This window comes from Apodemus sylvaticus, chromosome 4, assembly GCF_947179515.1.
Source record: "Apodemus sylvaticus chromosome 4, mApoSyl1.1, whole genome shotgun sequence".
In the NCBI taxonomy this organism is placed as follows: domain Eukaryota; kingdom Metazoa; phylum Chordata; class Mammalia; order Rodentia; family Muridae; genus Apodemus; species Apodemus sylvaticus.
In genome coordinates, this window is record NC_067475.1 from 159,475,472 (window position 1) to 159,499,292 (window position 23,821).

Genomic DNA, 23,821 nt, shown 5'->3' on the forward strand with positions numbered 1-23,821 from the left:
CACACAATTCTTTAGGATGCAGTTGCATTTACTTCCTTGTATAGGATTCAGGCCCAAATTATTTTTTCACATACATCAGTGTTGTCTTGTTTGCATAATGTTTTTGTGGTCCTATCAGTGAGACTTTATGTGAGAGGCTAAGGGAACATGTCAGAGGACAGGGATGAAAGTGGGTTAGAGAGTCACTTCTGTAATATGTTTCTGCTAGTAACATCAGAAAATGGTTTATAAATTTTATCAGGTTGAAAAATGATAAAATCAAAATAATATTTTAGGAGAGTAATTTTTCCTATATTGATCTTACTAATTAATGTGCATATGAGTAACTTCATTATCTAATATCTGCATCAATTTATTTAAGATAATTTTTATTCATATCTGTCTTTCACTTCTTGATTAGGCTTATAAAAGAAGATACTTTATAACTTTCAAGGTTATTGTGAATGGTGGTATTTCCCTGATTTGCTTCTCAGTAAGTTTGTAATTTTTACAAAGAAGGAATATTCATTTTATGTGTTAGTTCTATATGCTGCTATTTGTTGTGTTTAAAAGCTATATGAGATTTCTTGTGGCAGTTTTAGGTACATTTATATTTACTAATCTTCAATAAAAGATAATTTGACTTCTTCATTTACAATTTGTAATCCCTTGTTCTCCTTCAGTTGTAATATTAAGTTTGAAAGATGGCAAGTACTGTTTAAAACAAGAGTCTCTTTTGTATGATCAAAGATGAGTACAGTCATCATTTGTTACCATAAAAGATTACAAGAAACTAGATGATGGACAGAGGATACTGGAAGGAAATGCTGGGTGGTGCAATGATAATCACCATTGTTGAAACACTGCAAACCTGTTTCTGTTGTAGATACTGGTAAACACATTCTTTAACTCAGTGTGGTATGCCATTTAATAGGTAAACATGTTTTTATTACTAGGAATTTCAGCTCTTCACATTAAAGACTATAGTTGATTAAGGCTAATTAAAACATAGAAAGTAGAAAATCAAAGTAGCTGAAAGGAAGGAATTGAATATTTTATTTACATTATATTTTTTATATTATATAGGAAAAAACATTTGTCGGAGTGAAATTGTGTGACTTGGTCAAGTCAAGGGACCTGCATGGGACAATCCTAGAGACAAATAACAAGGCATAAATGGTTGAACTTGAGAAGGCTCTAGAGAATAACTTTTTTTTCTGAGAAACCAAATGAAAGACCCCAAACTAAGTTCAATTGTGAGGTAAAGAAAATAAATTTAAGTCTAATTAAAGGCTTCTTGGATACTACTGACATGTAAGTACCACTTACTGCACCTATTCTGATACCTAGCTGTACTGGTTATTGTCATACTTCATAGTTGTTGCAAATGAGTACAATTGTCAATTGCTTCCCTAACATTTCGACTTACCTACTGTTTTATGTGCCAAAAACTAATCTTGAATGTAGAGGCTTCTAAGTCATATCCCAGTAGAATTGGTTGAATTCACAGATAGCCCTGGCAGATTTCCTTGGCAGCAAGCACTCAATCCCTCATCACTGAGAGAAAGCCAGGGGCTACCTCAAACATTGGTATTTTGGGGAAAATCTTGTGAAATACTTTAACAATAGGAAGGGTATCACTCAACAGGATCAACATCATGGCTTGGGATAGAAATTTAGTCAGATTTATGGAGCTAGTGAGGCCATGTAATTGAAAATTTATCACACTAATTTACTAGATCAGCTCCATTCCTTTCTGTAGATGTCTAGATAATTTTTTAAATTATGTATTTTTTTTTTTACATTCCATATTTCATCCCCCTAACCCCATCTACTCTCAGACTTTTCCACATCCCATTCCTCCTCCACACCCTTCTGTCTGCAAGTGCATGACCACATCCCTGACCATACCTAACCTCTAAACACTGTGTGGCCTTCTATCTCTTGAGGTTTAGGTGCGTCATCTGTGAATGAACACAGACCTGACAGTCCTCTCTTGTACTTGTGTTGGGGGCCTGGTATCAGCTGGTGTGTGCTGCTTGTTTGGTTGTCCAATGATTGAGAGCTCTGAGAGGTCCAGATTAATTGAGAATTCTGGTCCTCCTGCAGGATCTCTCTCCTTAGGTGCTTTCAGCCTTCCCTAATTCAACAACAGGGGTCAGCTCCTTCTGTCCATTAGTTGTGTGCAAATATCTGTATCTGACTCTTTCAGGTGCTTGTTGGATATTTCAGAGGGTAGTCATGATAGTTTCCTTATTGTGAATTCTCCATAGTCTCAAAAATAGTGTCAGCCCTTAGGGCGTCCCCTTGAGCTAGATTCCATGTAGGGCCTATCCCTGGACCTTCTTTTTCTCAGCCTCCTCTCTATGTCCATCCCTGCAATTCTTTCAGACAGGAACATTAATGGGTCAGAGTTGTGACTGTGGGGATGCCTGACCACTTTTCCCACATTTGATGCCCTGTCTTTCTTCCTGCTGGAGGTGGGCTCTATATTTTCCCTGTCCCTACTGTTGGGCAATTTATTTAAGGATGGTTCCTTTGAGACCCGAGAGTCTCTCACTTCCAGGTCCCCCCAACCTCCTATCTTCCAAGGTTGCCTGTTTCTATTCTTTCTGCTGGCCCTCAGGGCTTCAGTCATTTTTCCTCTCCCAGTAGCAAATCAAGTTAGCCTCTTCCCCCACTCCTCCAGCCTTCTCCTCTTTCCCTCCCAGGTGTGCACCATCCTCCCTAGTTGTGATTTTTTTCTCCTTTCCAAGTGGGACGGAGGTGTCCTCACTTGTGCACTTCAGGTTCTTGACCTTTTTGAGTTCTGTGGACTGTATCGGGTATTACGAACTTTTTGGTTGCTAATATCCACTTGTAAGTGAGTACATTCCATGTATATCCTTTTTAGTCTGAATTGCCTCACTCAGAAATTTTCTAACTCTGCCCATTTGCCTGCAAATTCAGGATATGCTCATGTTAACAGATGAGTAGTATCCCATTGTATAAATGAACCACCTATTCTGTTTCCATTCTTCTATTCTGGGACATCTTGGTTGTTTCCAGCTTCTGGTTTATCCTAATCAAGGCTGCTGTGAGCTAAGAGGAATATGTGCCCCTATGCAGTAGTGGGGCATCTTTTGGATATATTCCCAAGAGTGATATTGCAGGGTCTTCATGTACATCTATTTCCATTTTTCTGAGGAATCTCTAGAATGACTTCCACAATGGTTGTACCACTTTGCCATCCCACCAACAATACAGGAGTGTTCCTCTTTCTGCATATCCTTGCCAACATTTGTTGTCAGCTGAGGTTTTGAGGTTAATCATTCTGATTGGTGTAAGGTGGAATCTCAGAGATATTTGGATTTGCCTTTCTCTAATCACTGAGGACTTTGAATATTCATTTATTCTTAAAATTGTATTCCCCTCTAATTTTACTATGTGTGATGATTAATGCTGATCATTAATGGAATTTTATTTAGAACTATCTCTGACAAAGGATTCTGGGCATGACTCTGAGGTTGTAATTCATGTCACTATTTTCTGTCTATACTTAACTAACCGATATGTGCAAACCAATGATATAAATGGTATCTGCTACACTTTTCATAGTTCCTGGTATGTTTAAAAAGGAAGAAGGTCATTGAACATGAACATTCCTCATCCTCTGTTTCTCAACTTGGCGAATGACTTCACTAGCTACAAACTCATGACATCAGAACTTCTGTAGGATGATATCTTGAGCCCTCAAATAATGAGCTATTTTTTCTAATGTAAATCTTTTTCTACAGTTCTTTTTCACAGAAACAGGAAAATATTTCTTTCTAAAAAGTGTTGCTATAATGCACAGGAGTAAGTCTGATTTTATTGTACTACTAAATCATTGACTCTTACTCTTGGGGAGTGTTTTATTGTGATAATATGGAAGAATCTGGTCAGATAAATTCCCAACTTTCATTAATGAGCAGTACTTACAATACCATTATTTGAAAGTAAAAAATTTACAAGTTTGAGGAAAAATTAATAAAGTGATTATAGTGGGTCTGTCACATGAATACAGGTGCCTAAGTAACAGACGTGGAGGAGAATACTAAAAATGCCATTTTCCAAATCTATGGAGAATCATAAATCAGGCACATTGGAGTGTAAGCAATGACATAATTTATTGCTATTTATTATAATAGGTAAGAATATGTAATACATAACAAAAAAGACAGTGAGTGAAACTATTTGTAACAATATGGTCAAATATAAAACTGAAGATTTTTTTGTAATTATCTCTTCTGATGTGGTTAAGAGGGAAGTAGAAGAGAACATTGAAATAGAATGACTGGCACCTTCTTCAGTCATGAGGAAGTTTCCCTTGGGGCAAGTTAGATGTTGAAGTTGATTCATTGTCCCCTGCTAAAGGAAATATAAAATTGTCATCATTAGATAGACATTCTCAGTTCACCCCACTTCAGATAAGAATAAGTTTTCACTATATTTTCTGAACTCCACACAAAGAATTACTTGAGTTCACACTGTATTTGATTTGGAATGGTATTGCATGTTAAGATTCTTCACAAACGGGTTGTAGTGGATCCATTGCAACATAATATTTACATCAAATGCTTAGCATTTTGAAAGGTTATCTCTCAAACATTTTTGTACAAGAATAGCATACCTTGTTGGCACAGAGTTTAAGATTATAGTAGGTTTAATGGATTTTAAATCAAATAATTGATTTAAAGAGAACGTTTTAAAAATAATTTCATATCAAAGATATCATACATGACTTACAGATCATGAGAGGAAAGGAAAGAAATATAGCAGGTAATATTCTGGAATACTTACAGGGTCCAAAAAATTCCCTTGTCATACATACTATTATGTAAGTATGTACATGTGTAAGTATGCCTATGTTTATATATTCATATAATCCCATTCAATTAAGCGTTGTTTAAAAAATGTTTACAATGTTTTAATATCATGATATACTCCAAGGGTGCTCCGATATTTACAAATTTATGAAATCAGGAAATGATGTCACCCTTTCATCCATTTGATAATGAATGAAAATTTTCTTGACCTGTAGGAACTTCAGGCTGGGGAGAAGCAGAGGTAATGTTTAATTCTGCAGTGTTAGCAGTTGGGGTGTCCCACTGTGGCTATCTATTGATTGTTTGTTTGTTTTATAACAGGGGACTTACCAGCAGTATTTATTGACATCTTTTTGTCATCTGAACTCTTTTGATTATGGTCACAAATGATATGGTCCTCATCTCCAAATATATCTACATAGTTGTCAATCATGATTTGTATAATAGACATCTGTAACATCACAAGGCAAAAACAATATCCTATGTCATTTCACATAGTTTACCAAATTGAAATCAATAAAAAATTGAAATCCAAATTGGTGAGGAAAATATATTAGTCCAAGGAGACATGAACCTGGGAAATGAGGTCTCTGTCTGAAATGGAAATGCAAAGTTCTTTGAAACTCTTATACGTATTGCGAAGAATAGGGTAACTACAAAAGCAATAAAATATTTCAAAACTGATATGCAGCCAGAATATGAGAATGGAACAAATTAATGACTTCAAAGGTTTCTTGAATTGGTGATTCTTTGCAGGGTGTGGGAAGAGGTGGAGTATTGTTTTGATGGTTTGAATGGGGTGATTGTCTAATTCCAGGCATCACAATATCTGATACAATCTTTGGGTGGATTAGGTGGCTCGGCTTCCCTGGTGGAAGTATGTCATTGGTTAGAATTAAAGGTTACAGAAGCCAGGTGTCATTTGCAGTAAACTCTCTGTGCTTCATTTTTTCTGCCAAAGATGACAGCAACTAGGTCTCTGCTTCCTGTCGGTTGCCCTACCTTTCTGCAGCTCTGCTACTCTGTCATGACTTTGAAGGACTGTAACCTCTTTGGATATCTAAGTCCAAATTATGTACTTCTATAAGTTGTTTTAGTCTTGCTGGTTTATTAAAGCAATAGAAAAATTACGAAGAGAAGAAGGTGGTGAGAAGAGGGATCTTAGTTGAAAAAAAAAATGATGCCTCCACCAGATTGGGAAGTCTATGTGAAGTTGTCTTGACTAACAGTGAAATTTGAAGGGCTGAGATCTCCAGGATGGTGCCATCCTTGAGCGGTTATTGAGACAAAGAGAGATATGACATGCAGGACAGAAGGCAGAACTCCCACACAGCTTCTGCTTCAGTTCCTGCCCCTAGGTTCCGGCCATTCTTCAGTGTGGTCCTTGATATTTTTCAGTAGTTAACTGGTAACTAGAAGTATACCATGCATTCTAACATGTCCTCCACAAGTTGCTTTTCATCAGTGTTTTATCATAGCAATAGTAGCAAATAAAGACACCTTCTAAATTGAACAAGTTATTCCCTGGCCTTTCCTACACCATTGTGGGTAACACCACCATGACTTCCTTCTTCTGGACCGCATTTCTTGAAAAAAAGAACACTTGCTTTCTATCTTGTTTCCCATTTCAAAATGTATGTTCTTTGTTCATTCTCTGTGAATTTGTCTTCATGCAATTCAGTAACACTCATTTCCCAGTTTGTCCATAACTACCATTTTTCTCCAGGAAACTTCTAACCAAAATTTAAAAAAAAACAAATTAAGTCATGTTTTTAATTAAAATTAAAGTGAGGCTGCAAGGGGTTGTGAGGATTGGATTTAGAGGAGGGTACTGCAATCAGGATATAAAGTAAATAATGAAAGTAATGAAAAATATCAGTGCACACAGCTTTATAGTGAAATGAAGAGCTACAGAAAGCAACTGACTAAGGTACATATGACTGTACCTGAAATAATGCAAACATGCACTATTCTTTTATATCAAAGTAGGAGTTATTGCTAAAATATCAGAAAGTATATTATATAACATATACTCCAACACCAGAAGAATGAAATCATAGGGTATCATCAGTGACCTTTGTCAGGTATTCCCAATTCCTGGATCACTATGAAGATATTGTTCACAAAGGGAAAAATCAGATCCCCTTACCTTCTTCGAGAGGTCACTTCCAAATAATGAGTTCCTGCCACTCTGATCCCACAGTACATGAGGGGCTATGCGGACAGATAACATGTAGGTGTCTAGGTTATTCCTGGTAGACATTTTAATTTGTAATAGCACACAGATGAGCTGTTTAAGGAGGTCATAGTTTTCTTGTGGCATCTTCAGTAGAATACTATACATAGAAAAAGGATAAATTCACTGTTGATTGTCTGACAAATAATGTTACAAAACTCTGAATACAAAGATATATCAGGATAAAAGATATATAGACCAGCACATAGTATAATCAGAATTTAAAGAAGTAAGAAAATACACAGAAGTATTGCCTAAAATATTTTCTGCAAATTTATTTTCTTTATAGAATTGTGAGAAACTTTAAAAATTCTGTATGAATTTCTTTGTTCTACACATATAACTGCTACCCATCAAACTCAGAGGAAGGTGTCAGGTTTCTTGTAAATAGAATGAATAAAGCTTGTTGCATGTCATGTATGTTCTGTGTATTCAAATAGTGTTGTTAAACAGTGAGTCATCTTTCCAGGCACCACAGGACACATTGAATATCTCAGGTAGAATGAATCCATTTAACACTCTAGTGACACTCTGGAACACAAGGAGCAGAAAGCATACTAATGACCCTAGGCATTGCAGGTATAAAACCTTCTTATATATGTAAGACAGGGATGCTGGTGCCATGATAGAAATGGGAGCTCAAAGCTTCTGTTTCCTACGAAATCATTCTGTGAACTATCGTACAGGAAAATGATTCAAAGAAGACGCAGCTATACTTGACCCAGACTGCTCTAGGTAGGTATAGTTGAGAAAGATGTACTCAGCACTAACTTCATGTTCTAATCAATGATATATATTTAACACATGTAATATTCACAATGCCATTGTTATTTTAGTATGTAAATAACCCACAGATACTATGTTTTATACTTACATACTTCTTTTGTCTCACACAGGAGCTCAAAGCAATACTCTTGGCTGACCTGCAAAAAACTGTAGCAGGCTGTCTTCCAAACCATGACAGTTATAATCTAGAAGACTCTTAAGTGATAGAATTACAGAATTAGTACTAATCTCTTTTTTGAAAAATGCACCTGTTTTTAACATGACTATACATGTCTGAGCAAAGGAAACCTCTTGTCATGGGAATTCATGCCAGTCTATAATCCTTTATGTACAAAGCTATGAACATTCAAATTGCATTCATTCTAAGTGTGTGCATTTCCCCAAGTGTTTACTCTATCATTACCTTTTTATAGCCAAAATTTTTCCAATCAGAGATTTTTCATCAACGACACTAAGCCAATCTTCATATAAATCTGAAGAAAGCAAGCTTCCTTGTATATTTCTAAGAAAATCCTTTTTAATGAAAAAAACACAAGAAAATTATAATGACCAATGTAGATTAAACGTTGTAGAATGTATTTGAGAAAATTTTTGTTTAAAAATAGTTTATTCCAGTAATTCTCAACTTCTGTGTCACAATCCTTTGAGTGTCACATGTCCTGCATATCAGGAATAACATGCAATATATATTATAAGTGAAAACAATACCAAATTTTATGTATGAAATAACAGCAAAATGATGTAATGGTTATGGGTTATCACAGCATGATGAAATAGAACTATGAAGGTGAAAATCACTGCTCGAGACCCCAATTCCTTAAGAGATTCCCAGCCTGTCCCCAACCACAAACTTGGCTCCAAACTAGAAACTATAGGCAGGAGCCTATGTGTTCTTAGCTAAGGCTAGAATCAAAGATGCAGCATCATCTGGCTGCAATATCAGTGAAATAACCCTACTGAGTGTTCTAAATGCCATTCCTGGCTTCCAGTGAACACTACTACATGCAATCAGAGATAAGCACTCCAACTCATAGGCTGAAGCTCTGTCTGCCTCAAAGAAGGCCAGCTGCTCTGTGGGAGATCCACACAAGAGCCTATCATAACTGCTCTCTGAAAGACTTCACCCACCAGCTGATTAAAACAGATAAAGAAACCCACAGGCAAACATTGGATGGAGCTCTGGACCACTTATGAAAGAGTTGGGAAAAGGATTCAGGGCCCTGGTGGAGATAAGGACTCAACAGGAAGACCAACACGGACAACTAACATGGCCCATTGGAAGCTATCAACGACTGACCACCAACCAAAAAGCATAAAGAAGCTGCATCAGGTCATATTGCACATATGTAGCAAATGTGCATCTCAGTCTCAATGTGTGTGCCCCAACATGTGGAACAGGGCCTATTCTTAAGCTCTTGATAATCTGTGGAAACCCTTTAGCAATTGGCCTCAGTAGGAGAAGATATAGCAATCCTGAAGAGTGTTGATCTGACAGGCTGCCAAGGATAAACCAAGGGACACTATCCTTCTTAGAGAAGAAGGGAAGAGACACTGTGAAGTTTGACCAAGTAGGAGGCAGCATTCAAACTCTAAAATGAATGGAGAAATAAATAAATAAATAAATAAATAAATAAATAAATAAATAAATAAATAGGTAATAATCCTAATAATAACAGTTAAGAAAAGAAAAAAGAATGACTAAATATTAAATAAACAACAAAATAAATAAAGAAAATCCCAAGTGCTCTTCCTGAAAAGAAGCAACAATTAAAAAATGGCAGGGCCAGGAAATACCTCATTCTTTTTGTATAATGGGGTCAATGTGTCCTTTCAGTTCACAGAATTTAAAGATGTAATATATATGTACACCTCTGCATATAGGCTCACCTTGAATGTTGATAATTTTATAATTGAACATCCTGTTTACCATGTGAGGTCATACAGTTTCACTTCTATTCCTTAAACCATGGAAATACTCAACTATTTAAATTACTTGTAAGCAGCAGCTTGATTGAGGACAGAAAAGTGTCTTTATTCATGAAAAATGACAATTAACTCTCATGTTGTACCAAGGATAGAAAATCAGCGAAATGGAAGATTCCCGGGTGTTCCTGTACCTTTAAATTGCTATGAATATGCATGGACACCTCCAGTTACTGGTTTTCACTTTCCTCCCCATGATATGGTCCCAGGATTCTGGCAATGAGAGCCAGACACATTTGACAATCTCGTGTGACAATCTCGGGGGATCATTTGGTACCATTGCATAATGTTATTAACCATGCCTACTCACAAAGCATTGTATTTTCTCTTGATGTCTAGGGCCAAACCTTCACAGTATACTGAGAGTAAAACTCAGATCATGGCCAAAATAAAAGTAAAAGGAAAACAATGATATTTGCTCCAGAGTTACTGCTGCTCACTGGTAAGTTGGGCATGGTAGACTATTTAGACTATTGTTATTTATGATGAATAGTTTTTTGTTAAGTATGATTTAAGATATATATATTTTGTAACATGCAATATTACCACTATTATTTCTTGTCCTATTAATTCACATGGTACAGTCATAGAGTTAAAATCAGTGAGAACATTTGTAATGCCAAAAAAATAGGCCTTTTGATATATAAGGAAGTTAACTTCCAACAGGAGGTGTTCAGCTGGGTCTTCAGGATGAATCTTTGAGCTTGTGAGAATTTACCTACCATGAATCTTGTCTAGAGGTCATGTGTCCATAGTTCAAAAAAAAAACCTCTCATCATCAAGTAATCTCAAGGACAGAAAGCTCATATGCATCTCTAGAGTGATGCTGAATATTGGTGATATAAAATACTTCCTTACCTTTAAAACGGAAGATATTGTAATCACAGATTGTTCATGCCAGTCAATGTCTTGACCAGTGTAAATTTTATCTCTCAGGGACCAATGTGATTTTCCTGGTAGGTATCGGAATATTTGGTCAGTATTTTGGCCCCTTCTCTCAATGATAGACAGCATATCCTGTGTGGGATAAGGACAAGCTTCTATTATTACATATCCAAACAGCTGAAGCACAAATGTGTCTTTGAAGGTAAGCAGAGTCATGGCAATTAAGGATGCATAGCTATAACTGAAAGGAAGGAAGAAGACATTTTACATTTTTCTTTTTAGCTTTCAAATGTATTTTATTCCCTAATCGATGATTCGAAATTTGAAACATCAAGGTTTCTTGGATTTAGATAATCCTCAAGGTTGAATCACTCCTCTATTCACCAAAGCATTTGGGTAAATGTTGCTCTCTTACCTTTGATTTTCTTCTTTGTATATCTTTCTCCAGAATGACATGCTATGTTATTATGGTGATAGTTTTCTTTCAGAGAGCAAATCAATATTTTACTTTCTGTCTGTCATAGCCTATATTATGAATCATAATATCTGTGTTCCTAAGAAAGCTTTCTTTTTTTTTTCACTATCATACTGATACTTTTATTTCCTTCATCTGTGAGATCTTATATTCTAGTAACTACATCTATAGATGTTGTCGCATCAAAGAACCCAAGCAAATTTCTTTTGTTCTTTCATGGTTTCACTCTGTACAAATGATGACCATACACAGGTTTACTCCACATTTTCTCACGTTTCAATTGATTACATGATTACAATCATTGTTGAGAGTAGAATATGCTCTAAAATACCTAAGGAATGGGCAGTAATTCTCATGTATCTAACATGATGGTTCACATGCACAATAAATTCCAGGTACTCACAGTGTTAAAATAGATGAACAGTGAATTAATATTTCCAAAAGGAAATATTTAAAATAGGATATGCTATTATTATTAGGTGGCTATTTAATAGAGTTTAGTAGAATAAAAAGATCAATATATAGAAAAGATAATGTGTATATCTAATACATTGATAATAACAAATAAAGGTATATTGATAATTTTAATCATAAGATTGAGTAGACTCAGAGGCAATGATATTAAGGTAGATGCTAGAGTACTATAGAATCATAAGTCAGCTGCAAATGTTGATAGTTGGAAATCAGGAAGGCACTTCCAAGTATCTATTTCATCCAACAAGCTGATGGCTTTGGGTCTTTTCTGAAATCTGTGAAAATGATGGGAATACTATCTTTTCTCTTACCTTTCATTGTTCTGTTCTTTAAATAAGAAAGCTCAAACTTCAGTGGGATTTATATCTCTATTAAAAGGATCTTACCCTCAGGAAAAGGTTATCTACATGTTCATCCATTTGATGAAATAATTTACTTAAAACAAAGGTTCCCAGGAATTATGTGACGTAGGACTGCTGTACAAACCCAAAGTGAAACTCACAAGTATGGGAGATGGCAGCATCCTGTCCAGGCAAGAAATTGGTGGAAAAGAGCGAAATCCTTGTTTTTTTATTGGAGCAGGAGCAGTTTTAGAAATTGCTTGCCGGGTTGTATCTACATTGCCTTCTCCTTTCTCTGAATCAAAAAAGAAGGGAAATCATGATTTGTCATAATTTATCTCACTGAGCCCTTGCATGCCCCTGACATTTCATAGCCTGTATGCCTTATGCATCACCACAAATAAACAGAAAATAACTAATCAGTATTATAATATTTATAATAATGGAATTGCTTCACAAGGCATTGGATATCTTGGTGCATATGGCCCATATTCTGAAATAGAAAGAAATTTCTGCATTTGCCTTGAAAGCTATGCATATAAGTAATAGAGTTAAGCAATGAAATTGTACCAATTTTTTAGTACACCTCTATGACTTTCTCACTGAACAACCATGGCTGACTATAAATTAAGAGCAGTATCTGCACTTCAGAACACAACTTGCCTGACTCCATTGCTATTACTGGTCCTGGCCTACACCTTCCCCGAACTGAGACCTCTAATCTGAGATCACAGTGTCTATGCCTCCCATATGGGTATATTAGGCCATATTTTCAGACTTGTATAAGAGAAAACCATAGTGGCACATGCCTCTATACCCAGATCTCAGAAGATGAGCCTAGTGGTTTTCTGTGAGTTTGAGGTCAGCCTGGTCTACAAAGGAAGTTTAAGGATAGCCAGACCTTTAATGTAGAAAAAACACAATTTGGTATTGAATTTCTGTTCTATGTATTATACACATCTAAATTAATATTCTATATATCAAAGAAAGTGAGAAATCCTAAATCAACTATATAATCTCACTTCTGGGATATTTACCTCTTACATAAAATCAGGACCAGGGGAAAGAGGTACAAAATTTGGAGACAATTTCTAACAATATTAAATTATAACACACAGTTCAATTGTCCCTTCACTTGGTTTATCAAATTCTTTCTTGTTGTTTGTTATAATTCACAGTTTTGGTGCTAAATGATTCTAACCTATGGTAGTAGAATATGTATACACACCTATATTGCCCTCATGAAGAGGAGGAGCCACAGGAGTAATTGCTGGTGCGTCATGGCCTGGGCTGTATGTTTTCCCACTGGGGCAGGTGTTGATTCCATGTTCTGTTTCCTTTCCTTTGTTGATAATAGATGGAGAATTATGGGCACATGAGGTATTTGTACTAGTTGGACTAAAAAACGATGTTTCATACCATACTGCAACAACATCAAGTCCAAAGAGTTCGGGAGAATTTGATATCAAAAATGTTACGAGAGAAATCTGCAATAAAACATGGCAAACAAAGAGGGTTTCTGTCACTTTGCATGGTTACAAATTACATTTTACTAAAGAGTCTAAAATTGGAGGCTAAAATTATTTACTTCAAAATTCTGAGCAAACATTAGTTTTAATACAATACAGGAGCTGGATTCTTGTTAGACATTTAAAAGATGATTGTGAGATCAGATATTCAAGTGTGATCCTGACAGTCCAATATTATATAAGAGGATGATTTCCAGTTTTCTCCCTGAGATGGCCAGAATGTTATACATATTGTCCAGATGATTAACTGTCCTTGACTTTCGCACATTCATAGCTGTGCATATTTGGAAGGATGCTTAAAGAAAGGCACAACTAAGGAGGGAAGAAGACATCTGGATGTGGTCATTTGAGTAGGGTACCATCCTATTCAATGTTCCCATGGGCTAACTAAAATGCAAGAGACAGGCAAACCCAACTGAGCAGTAGCTTTCACATGTCTCTGGTGGCTCAGTGAAGATGATAGGGTAACAGTGTGCTCCTCAGGTTTATTATTTTGGGAGGTAATGAAATACTGCCTATATAGAAGAAGTTGGAGAATAATGGATCTCCAATGGCAGGTTCTTTGGAACCCTATATTTTTCCTTCTGATATTTGATCCTATATAATGTGAACAATATTTTGCAGTTAGGCTGTCTTAGAATATAAACCTTTCAGGTCCAAGGTCAGCTGGTCAATTAATAATGATTCAGAGACTCAAGAACTGAGAGTCAAAATAAATATTTGATCCAAATACTGTAGAAATATTGATATTTTATTATAGTTTAGGAAGTCAGGTCCAATGTAAATGTGGACTCTATACTTTCTCTAAACCAATCATAACCAGGAACAAGAGCCCAAGGTTACATTTAATTACACTAACCAAAAGTCATGAAAACCATATCTGATAAAAAAAATCCAACATATATTGCTTTGTTGAGGTAAAAATATTGAAAAGAAGTAGAATTTCACTCATTTGACACTAAGAATGTCAGTCTTGATTGCTGCACCTTGTACACGTGATTTTTTTCAATCATTTCACAGCATGTTGGCACACTGGGTTAGTTTAAGGTTATTCTAAATCACAAACGACAGAAGACTGAGTCATTGAGCTCAAATATTCATTTATATTCTACTTACATAAAATACACCAATGATTCTTCCTCTATAGAAGAAAACCATTCTAAGGTGTACTTATTTTACAGAATAAAACAAAACCAAATGCAAAACAATCATCATCAACAACAGAATAACCAGACTCTCAGAATAATCCTGCATTCCTGCCTTAGTGTAATGTCTTATCAAAGCTAGGCATAGAATTCAAGTCTAATTACCTTTTCAGTGATATAATTTGCCAGGACCTTATTGCGGTAGGTAGGCATCCATAAAATGTAGGGAGCTATCTCAGCCGAGAGATTTTGAGCTGACATTAGATTAAAAGAAGCATTTTTTGAAATTTCGTGTAAAATCCTAAAGAGTTGGCCCAATAGAGCAGCATTTGGCGCTGGAAGATTGTCTAGGAGACTGAAGAAAGAGACAGTTATTTCAAAATGTTAACTCGATTTGAAACTCTGTAGAAAGGGGACAAAGTAATTGTATCTTATATATGGACATCCCTGAATAAAATGAAAGTAAAAATATATAGTTCAATTATTGCTTGGAATGTTTCCCCAGATACATTCAGTGCAGTGGGAATACAAATTTAACTGGAATAAAAAGCTGACAATCATAAACATGATCCACTGTGACTCACAGTCACACTTCTGTTTGAAAATGTCTTCCATGCTTGTGAGCAATTGAAATGCTTTTCAGTCTGTCAGGATATTTAGCGAAATTTTCTGGAATATCGAATCTCTAATGTTTATAAGCAAATATCACATTTATTTTGTTGAAGTTTTTCAAACGTTTCACCAGGCATTACCTCCGCACTGCTGTCAGTTTTTCTTTGTGGTTGGCCTTTTGCGGAACTGCAAGCCACTTGTCATATAACTGGGCAGTCATCAGACTGCCTTTAATACGTCGTAGAAACTCCTTATGAAGAGAGAAAAATATTTTGCAGAAAAATAAATTAAGGAGATTAAACAAAACACACAACTCTAAAATTTAGTTTAGTTCCAACTTTCTTCACAGCTCCTCAACTTTCCCCAGGTAGAATGTTGACTGAAAAGTAGGACCATTATGTTTTGTCCATCAAAATTGGAAAACCAAGAGTAGATTTTCAGAATGTCTTGGATTGCCAAAAAATCTCTTCTTAGATCAAGAGCCTGTACTGAACATCTGAACAAACTAGCATATCTAAGAGATCAATACCTCAGGACAAATACCATTTTTTAAATGAGATATACAGTTATGGTAACAACAACAAAGACAACCATATTCGGTTATTATCTAATTTATGAAGTGCAGAAAATCATCCTTGTCTCCTTGTACTAAGCTCAAATCCAAATGGATCAAGGACCTCCACATAAAGCCAGACACTCTGAAGCTAATAGAAAAGAAACTGGGGAAGACCCTTGAGGACATCGGTACAGGGAGAAAGTTTCTGAACAGAACACCAATAGCGTATGCTCTAAGAGCAAGAATTGACAAATGGGACCTCATAAGGTTACAGAGTTTATTATCTAATTTATGAAGTGCAGAAAATCATGTCTATTACTGTAAGCATGGGATCCCATAAGGTCATGGCTCTTAGAGAAGGTCCTTTCAAGGTTCTCTAAAAAAGCATTATTCTCAAGTCTCTTCTAAATATTTAAGCTAAATTTTAAAGATGATGTAGGCCTTACCCATAGAACAATGAAGGTTCTCTCAGCAATGAATGGAGACTATTACATAAAAGCACAGGTATTCAAGGTACAGTGAACAAAATATCCTGTGGCTCCAAGCCCCCTGCGTACATATTACATACAAACTCCTGAAACTTGGGCCCAAATATTAGATTTAAGAATTGGAAATATTGTACAACAGAGGATCAGGTAATCTGCTTTTAGACTGGGCCTCCTAGACATGTTGGGGAGGCTTTAAAATTGAAAGTCCAACAGTGATGCTTGCCACAACAGTTTCTGATCAAAATATCATTCATGTTATTAACACTAACTGGCAATGAGTAAATCTTATGAAGACAAACTTCACAGAAATAGTTAATATACTAGCAAAGATAATGGACTTATCAGGTTGGTTGAACATATTTACAGAGTCATTATTGTCTATATAATAAGAATCAATGATAAGTGATCATGTGTTTTCCTAGAAGTGGGAGATTGACAGGAAACAAATTCAGAACAAGGGAAAGGAAGGAGTGAAATGAGGTAATTGAATTTTAATTTTAATACTAAAAGAAAAATTGTCATTTTGTGGTGCTGAAGGTATGGTAGATTTCTTGATCCTGAGATACTACTTGGTCTATGTAGCAAAGAGATACTTGAAGGAATCACATACACAATACTGGGGAAGAGAAATCTGCCTCTGAGGGAATAAAAGGATAGTGTGACAGAGAATGAAGCACACTGTTAGTCAAATGTATCTGACTAGGCATTCATACTAGGTGACACTGATATGCATGTATGAAGTCACCCTCCTTTCATGGCCACATGAAAAAAATCAAATGAAATGTACATAGTTACCTTTCATTATTGTGCATTCTGACTGGATTTTGCGTCCCTATTCCTTATGTCATGAATAGCACAGGAAAGTTTCAGTTCCAGATTTGTCTTCTAGAGAGCTACTATCACACAAGGGAATGCATGATGCAGGAAACTACTTATGTAGACTCAGAAGAATCCTGAGGGTGAATGAGCCAAGGACTTTCCCTACCTTCAGGATCCAGGCCACGTCATGAAGCGAGTAATTTTTTATATCGACCACTTCCCCATTATCCAATTTGTCTTTTAGAGTATTACACGATGTCTCATTGGGAGATTTGGCAAAGATGCTTTGTGTGGTGGGGCCTTTTTCTCTTAATCGGTACAGTATGTCCTGAGAGGAAGAAAGGGAAATATCAGACACTCATCGTGCAGCACAGAGCACTGTTTGCTCATGAGAAGCAGACCAATGGTGTGCACAGGTACAGTGCAAAGGCTGGCACGGACAAGGACGACTGCAATCTGGTATTGACTCTCAATATTTACTTATACAAACCCCACCCTAATATTAACTCTGAAAGATGAGGCAAGATTTATTTCTTATCAGATTTTCTTAGGAGAGCCAGAAATGAGCCATGTGAGACCTACCAGAATTCCTTGGGGCCATTTTCCATTGGGACAAATGCAACTCAGTTGTTTGCCAAATAGTTGTCCTGTCTTTTTAACTTTTGGGTCAGTACACATTTGGTCCCGGTGGGGCACAGAGGCCCTATGGAAGCAAGATGTCATCAATGGTCTTTTTGTCTTACGAGGTCTTTCCTTTTCATCTAAGGACAAGATGATATCATTACCTAGAATAGTGTAATTTATATGGCTCTTTTCAAAAGCCAAATTTCTATTGCATAATATCCCTGAAGTGCCTGTATATCCTTCTTCCCTATACTCTGTACTGTTACTAATTTGTGAGATATCTCTAAGACATGATCTAGTGTTCTCTATGACATGAACCAATGGGGATTCTCATAAGATGATGGTAAATTGCACTGCATCCTAACATAAATGGTATCTAATTGAACAAGTTCTCTTAACCATGTACAAGCAAGTGCTTAACAAGTCATATCTGTTTTTCAGTCACCCTCACTTTTATTCACATCAATCTGTTTTCTATTGTCTTCAAATGTCATTGTGAAGCTCTTTTCATTCTTAGATTTTTTGTTGAGCTCTTAAAAGAATCATTTTTAAATTACTCTCTTCAGCAGTATTTTCCCTTCATCAGAATTGAATAAATAAAGCAATATTGTCTCTATAATCAAGCTTAGTCTTGATATCAGAATATAGAGATATCAAGCTGGAACTGGGTCATTGTTCTGATTTGGTTTGTTTTCTGCACTGCCCCTCGCCAAGCAAGAAAATGAGAAGAAGCACTGATGTTTTATGCCAACATGAAGTGAGAACTGAGATGGTACTTGAAGCAAGATGGAAGACTCACTTTGCTGCTGGATTCTAGCTGAGTTTCGGGGCTTTAAGATAAATTGGCGTTCCTCATCCGTGTTGAAGTCTTTCACAAATAACCCAGGCAAGATGGGAAAAGCTGTGGAAATTTTTGACTTCCATCTACCCAAGTTAATTTGAAGGTGATTCATTAAAACTTTATGTGGACACTCATAGCCTATGAGAAGTAAATGAGAATGTGAATTGACACTAATGATTTTGATCAACCTTTCAAATAGAATTCAGCATGCATATCTCTATCTTACGTCTCATTCTTTTTCAGGACAATGTAGAATGTACATCTTAAGCATTAAGAGACTTACATGGATATTATGATAAGGTAAGGTTGTATAAACTGAGAACTCTAAAATCAAGGAGAAAAATTTCAACTTATCACATTATTTATACCCATTGGAGAACTTTGTATGGAAGACTTTTTCTATGTTCTACTTTAACAGTATTAAGACATGTCTGTTTGAGTCTTATATAGAGATTTTTTTACAGCATAACAAATGCCTGTTACATGTCTAGTTTGTCAATCATTTAAAAAATTTCCCTGTACATATATATATATGCATATATATATATATACATATATATATATGTAAATTATGGTTTGTTGTCTAGCACTCTCTAAGTAATTCTATTAGGCCTATCAATTAGTTCTCTGTGAAATATTTTTTCTCATGATTATGACCACATTTTTATAGTCCATTTCTCTTCACAGTATGAGGACAGTGAAGTGGAATGGCCTGCCATTGCTTCCTCCCATTGCTGTTCACCTTAACAATGTTCAGGCTGATGCTGTAAGAAACACATGAGCCCTTTTGGACACACAACAACTATTTAATACTCTAGTTGTGGACATCGACCTGGAAGAATGTAGACTAATGATGAGGCAGTTTGAAGTTGTATGAAGCAGACAATTTTTGCAGCACTTGAGAAAATTTATAATCTGAGGGTCAAAAAGAGTCACCAGAACAAAGGGTACAATCTCAAAGCTGGATGAGAAAAAACATCATTCTCCATGGAGGTATATGAACAACAACAGTTGAAGTCAATTCTCTCCTATCTGCTACACCTAGGGAAGGCACCAACACACATTCAATGAACAATTCAGTGTTTTCAAGGAAACTGCGGTCTCATGACTTCTTTCTTGAATGTGTGTGAAGATTTCTGAAAAGCAGTAAGAATAATACCTTTCTCACATCAACACTCTTAGAGTATTCCAACCAACAGTGACTCGGGGACAGAACAACAAACACGAAATTACAATTAAATCCAGGTGCTTGATGTGCTCTCCCTTGTTTTCAGGTATTTCTTCTCTAAAGAGATCTTAGAGAGTATGTGCTGTGTTGTGCATGTGGTTTACTATGAAGTGTACAACCTTGGCTTCATCCCTTTCTGATGAATCACCAATTTGATTAAAGTCTTGATTTGCCTTTTCTTCTGACACAGATAGAATGTCAGTGCTACAGTCCGAGCAAGATTTATAGCAACACTTGGATGAAAAGACTCCAGATCCTTCCAAAGTTAATCTGGAAAAATCTAGGTATGACAGATACATGTGTATGGCCTGTATGTTGAAATACACATTCAAATTTAGGCTAATGAAATACCGAGAGAATTGAGTTCTTGGACTTTCTTGAACATCCACGACATACAAAGCTCTTCCAAATGCTAAAACTATAATACTATCAAGTTGACACATTTCACTCCATACATTCATTTGAAATTCTGCCACTCTACATTTGTCTTTTCTCTGACCAAGAACTGCTATTGTGTCAGCCTTATAAAAAGACAAAATTGGCCCATGCCTGTATTTTCAGCACTCATTTGATTGAAACCATAAGATTGAGAGTTCCTGAATTCTTAGACTCAATAGCAATACTCCGTTGCATAAAGGAAAATAAAGTCAAATATGTGTGTTGAGTTTCTGCTGCTTATTAGCTAGTGTATTCCAACCCTGAAATTAAATATTGAAATAAATATTTCAATTTAGTAGTCCAGTTTCTGTTTTTCCAAAATAATCAAAATATCCCCATGGAGTATTTTCATGATACCTGGAAAATTTTGGATAACCATGTTCCCTGATCTCTAAAAGACATTGTTACTGTAACTTGTGTGAAGGTCACATTCTGCATTAGAACCTTACCTGTTTCTTAGCTTTTAAAAATTCACCCTTGCAAGTGCACTTGATGATCTCAGAATTTTAAATCTTATCCAAATGCTTCTGATCATTTTATTACTATTATTTATTTGACAATAATTTAGTTACTGAGAATTATTTTAAAGGCAATAGAAGGAATAGCAGGTGATTCAGTCATGAAGTATCCAATCATCTGAATATGATCCCTCATTTAGTGGCTAAATTGCTGATCATAATGAGATATGAACTGCATATTTCACTCAGTCTCTGGACTCACAGTCTCTGGACTCAGAGATATGGTTACATTTACAATTTTCATTAGCAAAACAATCTTCATACTTTAGAATAAACAAAACATTTTTTGTTTTTGTTTTTGTTTTTTGAGCTCACTGTTATTAAAATGATCTCAAGAGAGAGTACAGGACAGATGCTTCCACTCAGCCCACTCCCAGAAAGAACAAAGCCTTCATACATCAAGTTGTGGGAAGAAACTGGAGGGGGCACGATGGCTGGTAAGAAGTTAAAAACAAACTATGAATCATTATTAAGGCCAAAGGGTTAAAAAATGTCAGTACATAATTTACACAGATGCAATGTTATCAACTTCCCGAGTGTGGACCCAGGGCATGGCCTTGGTTAGGAGTGTGGCTAGCTTTTGGGAGGGTGAGGGACATACTGAAACCATGTATTTCATGGATACTTGGAATGACTATTGAAAACAAAACAAAACATAAAAATCATTGTACAGTCAATGTCATCAGCAACATTGTAGAACTTTATGAGATGTTTGCTCTAATTTCTTGCTGCTTCTGAGAAATCTTCACTTAGACACAAAGAAAAAAATCTTGACCACAGTTTATTTAAAGACACTAAACTGTACTTTGAATGTGTTTTCATTTTAATTTTAGACTTGTCTCTGTTTGTAACTGTTTTGCTCTGCTGTACACCTTTGTACAATATTAAGCCTGACACCTGGGCAGGCAGGACCAGGGAATTTGATGGCTCAATCTGGAGTAATGGTTGCCTATGGGCTATCACAAAGGTGTTGGGAGTCAATGAAAAAAATTCCTTTAGCTAGTAGGATTTTCTGTCATGATTACCAAATGATTTTTTTCAGTTATTTTCTTCAGAAACAATATATCCCGAGTTTTGATTTGTTTATCTTTTTAGGATAATTAAGTTTCTCTAGGGGAAAACCCAGAAGTTTCTGCTACATTTTTTGTCACACCATAGACTCTTTCTTAATGAGATATTATCATGTGCCTGAAGACTATAATGAAGTTATTAGTTATGAATTTAATGAGTGAAATACTGTTAGTTTTGTTTTAGTGTGTACTTATATTTAAGAGTAAAAAATGAAAACCTGAGATTTCATTAGTCAGAGTTTAGGGTTAGACCACTGCTCTCCTCTAGTCCTTCCACAGATTGCCCTGGTACTTACTGTGCAGTGCTCTAGGAGGTTCCTCATGGCCAGGGCAGAACCATAGTTCGAAATCTTCACTGTTCTGAGAGCCAAAAAGAACCAAGTGTCACAAATAACCAGACGGTAGATTGTTGATTTATGAATAAAACCAAGGAATTTTCCCAAAGAGTTCTAAATTATTATATTGTGGGACAAAGATCCATTCAATCAGACACTCGAGCATCCACCCACCTAAATATACAAGGAGAGGAAAGAGTGAGACAGAGGAAGAGCTATAGAGACAGAGACAGAGACTGGCACTCAGAGACTCATTATACAACTCACAGAAGTGATAGAGAGCGATATACACACATACAGAGAAACACACACATAGAAGGAAAGATAGAGAGAAATAGAGAGAATTACACAGAGATGCACATTTAAAAACAGAAAGAACAAGTATACAGATATGTATGCACAGAGAAGAAACATACAAGTACACAAACACATTTATTAATGATTTAAAAAACAACACAAGCATAACAGAATATTACAACTCCAGGCACAGAAAATGATAAAAAGAAGGAATCAGAAAGGAGGTGAATCACATACCACAAAGGAAGCACAATAAAATTGTAATTAGTAGACAGATACTAATTACATACTTCTACTAAAATGATTGATAGAATGAAAGAAAGAAAAAAGAAAAAGAAAGAAAGATAGAAAGATAGAAAGAAAAGGGGAAGGAAGGAAAGAAGGACAGAAGGAAGGAAGGAAGGAAGGAAGGAAGGAAGGAAGGAAGGAAGGAAGGAAGGAGGGAAGAAGGAAGGAAGGAAAGAAGGAAAGAAAGATCTGGTTGCCTTTAAGATTGTCATATGTTAAATCAGGGCCAGACATATGACCAATTAATCTCACTTTATTACAATGCATCTTTATTGTGTAGTGATAGTAGAAGTATAATTCAATACCATTGGGCTATGAGTTTCATTTCTATGGAAACACAGACAAGAAATTCACAGCAAAAATCCCTCTGTAGACTACTATTATATCTTAGATGCCTTTATTTCCAAAAAGAGGTTGAAAAATATGAACTGTAAATTTGTCATGATTAAGTTTCATCTGTATTGTTTATATGTATACACATTTCACATATGTGAATCTCAAAAACAGACTCAATTTTAACGCCAAGTAACTTGAAAATAACTTACAGGCATTCGTATCATTGGAAGTAACTTCTTCATTATATCATTCACCTTTTCAAATTTTGTTGCTGTTACATATAAATGCTGAGAAAAATACAGAGAAGTATGGTATAAAATTACTTTGAAGCTCATGATTACAAAATTAGTTATTATCTAGTAATTACTTGTAATCTTCAGTTTGAAATGGCAATTCTAATATACAGTAAACATCTGGTTTTCTTCCCTTGATATAACTCTGGAAGACTGTCCGTCTACCATATTTATCACAAAATTAACTGTGGGATTACGTGGTATTCAAACATAACTAACAGGTTCTGTATGCTAAAGGAAGACTGAGTAGCCATGGGTGCAGGAACTCAGCATCCTGTTTTTTTTTCCTTAAGGCAGCAGACAGGCAAGGAGGGTGGTTTAATAGAGTACATCCATTTGCTTCATTGCCATCTGGACTTCCATCATTTCACACTCTTGCTTTCATGTACAGCATGTGC

The 23,821-nt window shown here is 35.9% G+C and overlaps 1 protein-coding gene across 1 annotated transcript in view; it reads right to left on the minus strand.

Annotated features, from left to right (window-relative positions):
* Positions 1-7,494: 7,494 nt before the first annotated feature.
* LOC127683759 (rho GTPase-activating protein 20-like) overlaps positions 7,495-23,821 on the minus strand; it is a 29,559-nt gene continuing 13,232 nt past the window's right edge. The window contains exons 5-15 of the mRNA XM_052180984.1: positions 22,171-22,234; positions 19,997-20,156; positions 18,579-18,758; positions 17,738-17,916; positions 17,322-17,483; positions 15,433-15,542; positions 14,846-15,035; positions 13,235-13,493; positions 12,168-12,301; positions 10,690-10,848; positions 7,495-7,593 (exon numbers count right to left, since the gene is read on the minus strand). Coding sequence (XP_052036944.1) covers positions 7,495-7,593; positions 10,690-10,848; positions 12,168-12,301; positions 13,235-13,493; positions 14,846-15,035; positions 15,433-15,542; positions 17,322-17,483; positions 17,738-17,916; positions 18,579-18,758; positions 19,997-20,156; positions 22,171-22,234 — 1,696 coding nt within the window. The remainder of the gene's footprint in view (positions 7,594-10,689; positions 10,849-12,167; positions 12,302-13,234; positions 13,494-14,845; positions 15,036-15,432; positions 15,543-17,321; positions 17,484-17,737; positions 17,917-18,578; positions 18,759-19,996; positions 20,157-22,170; positions 22,235-23,821) is intronic.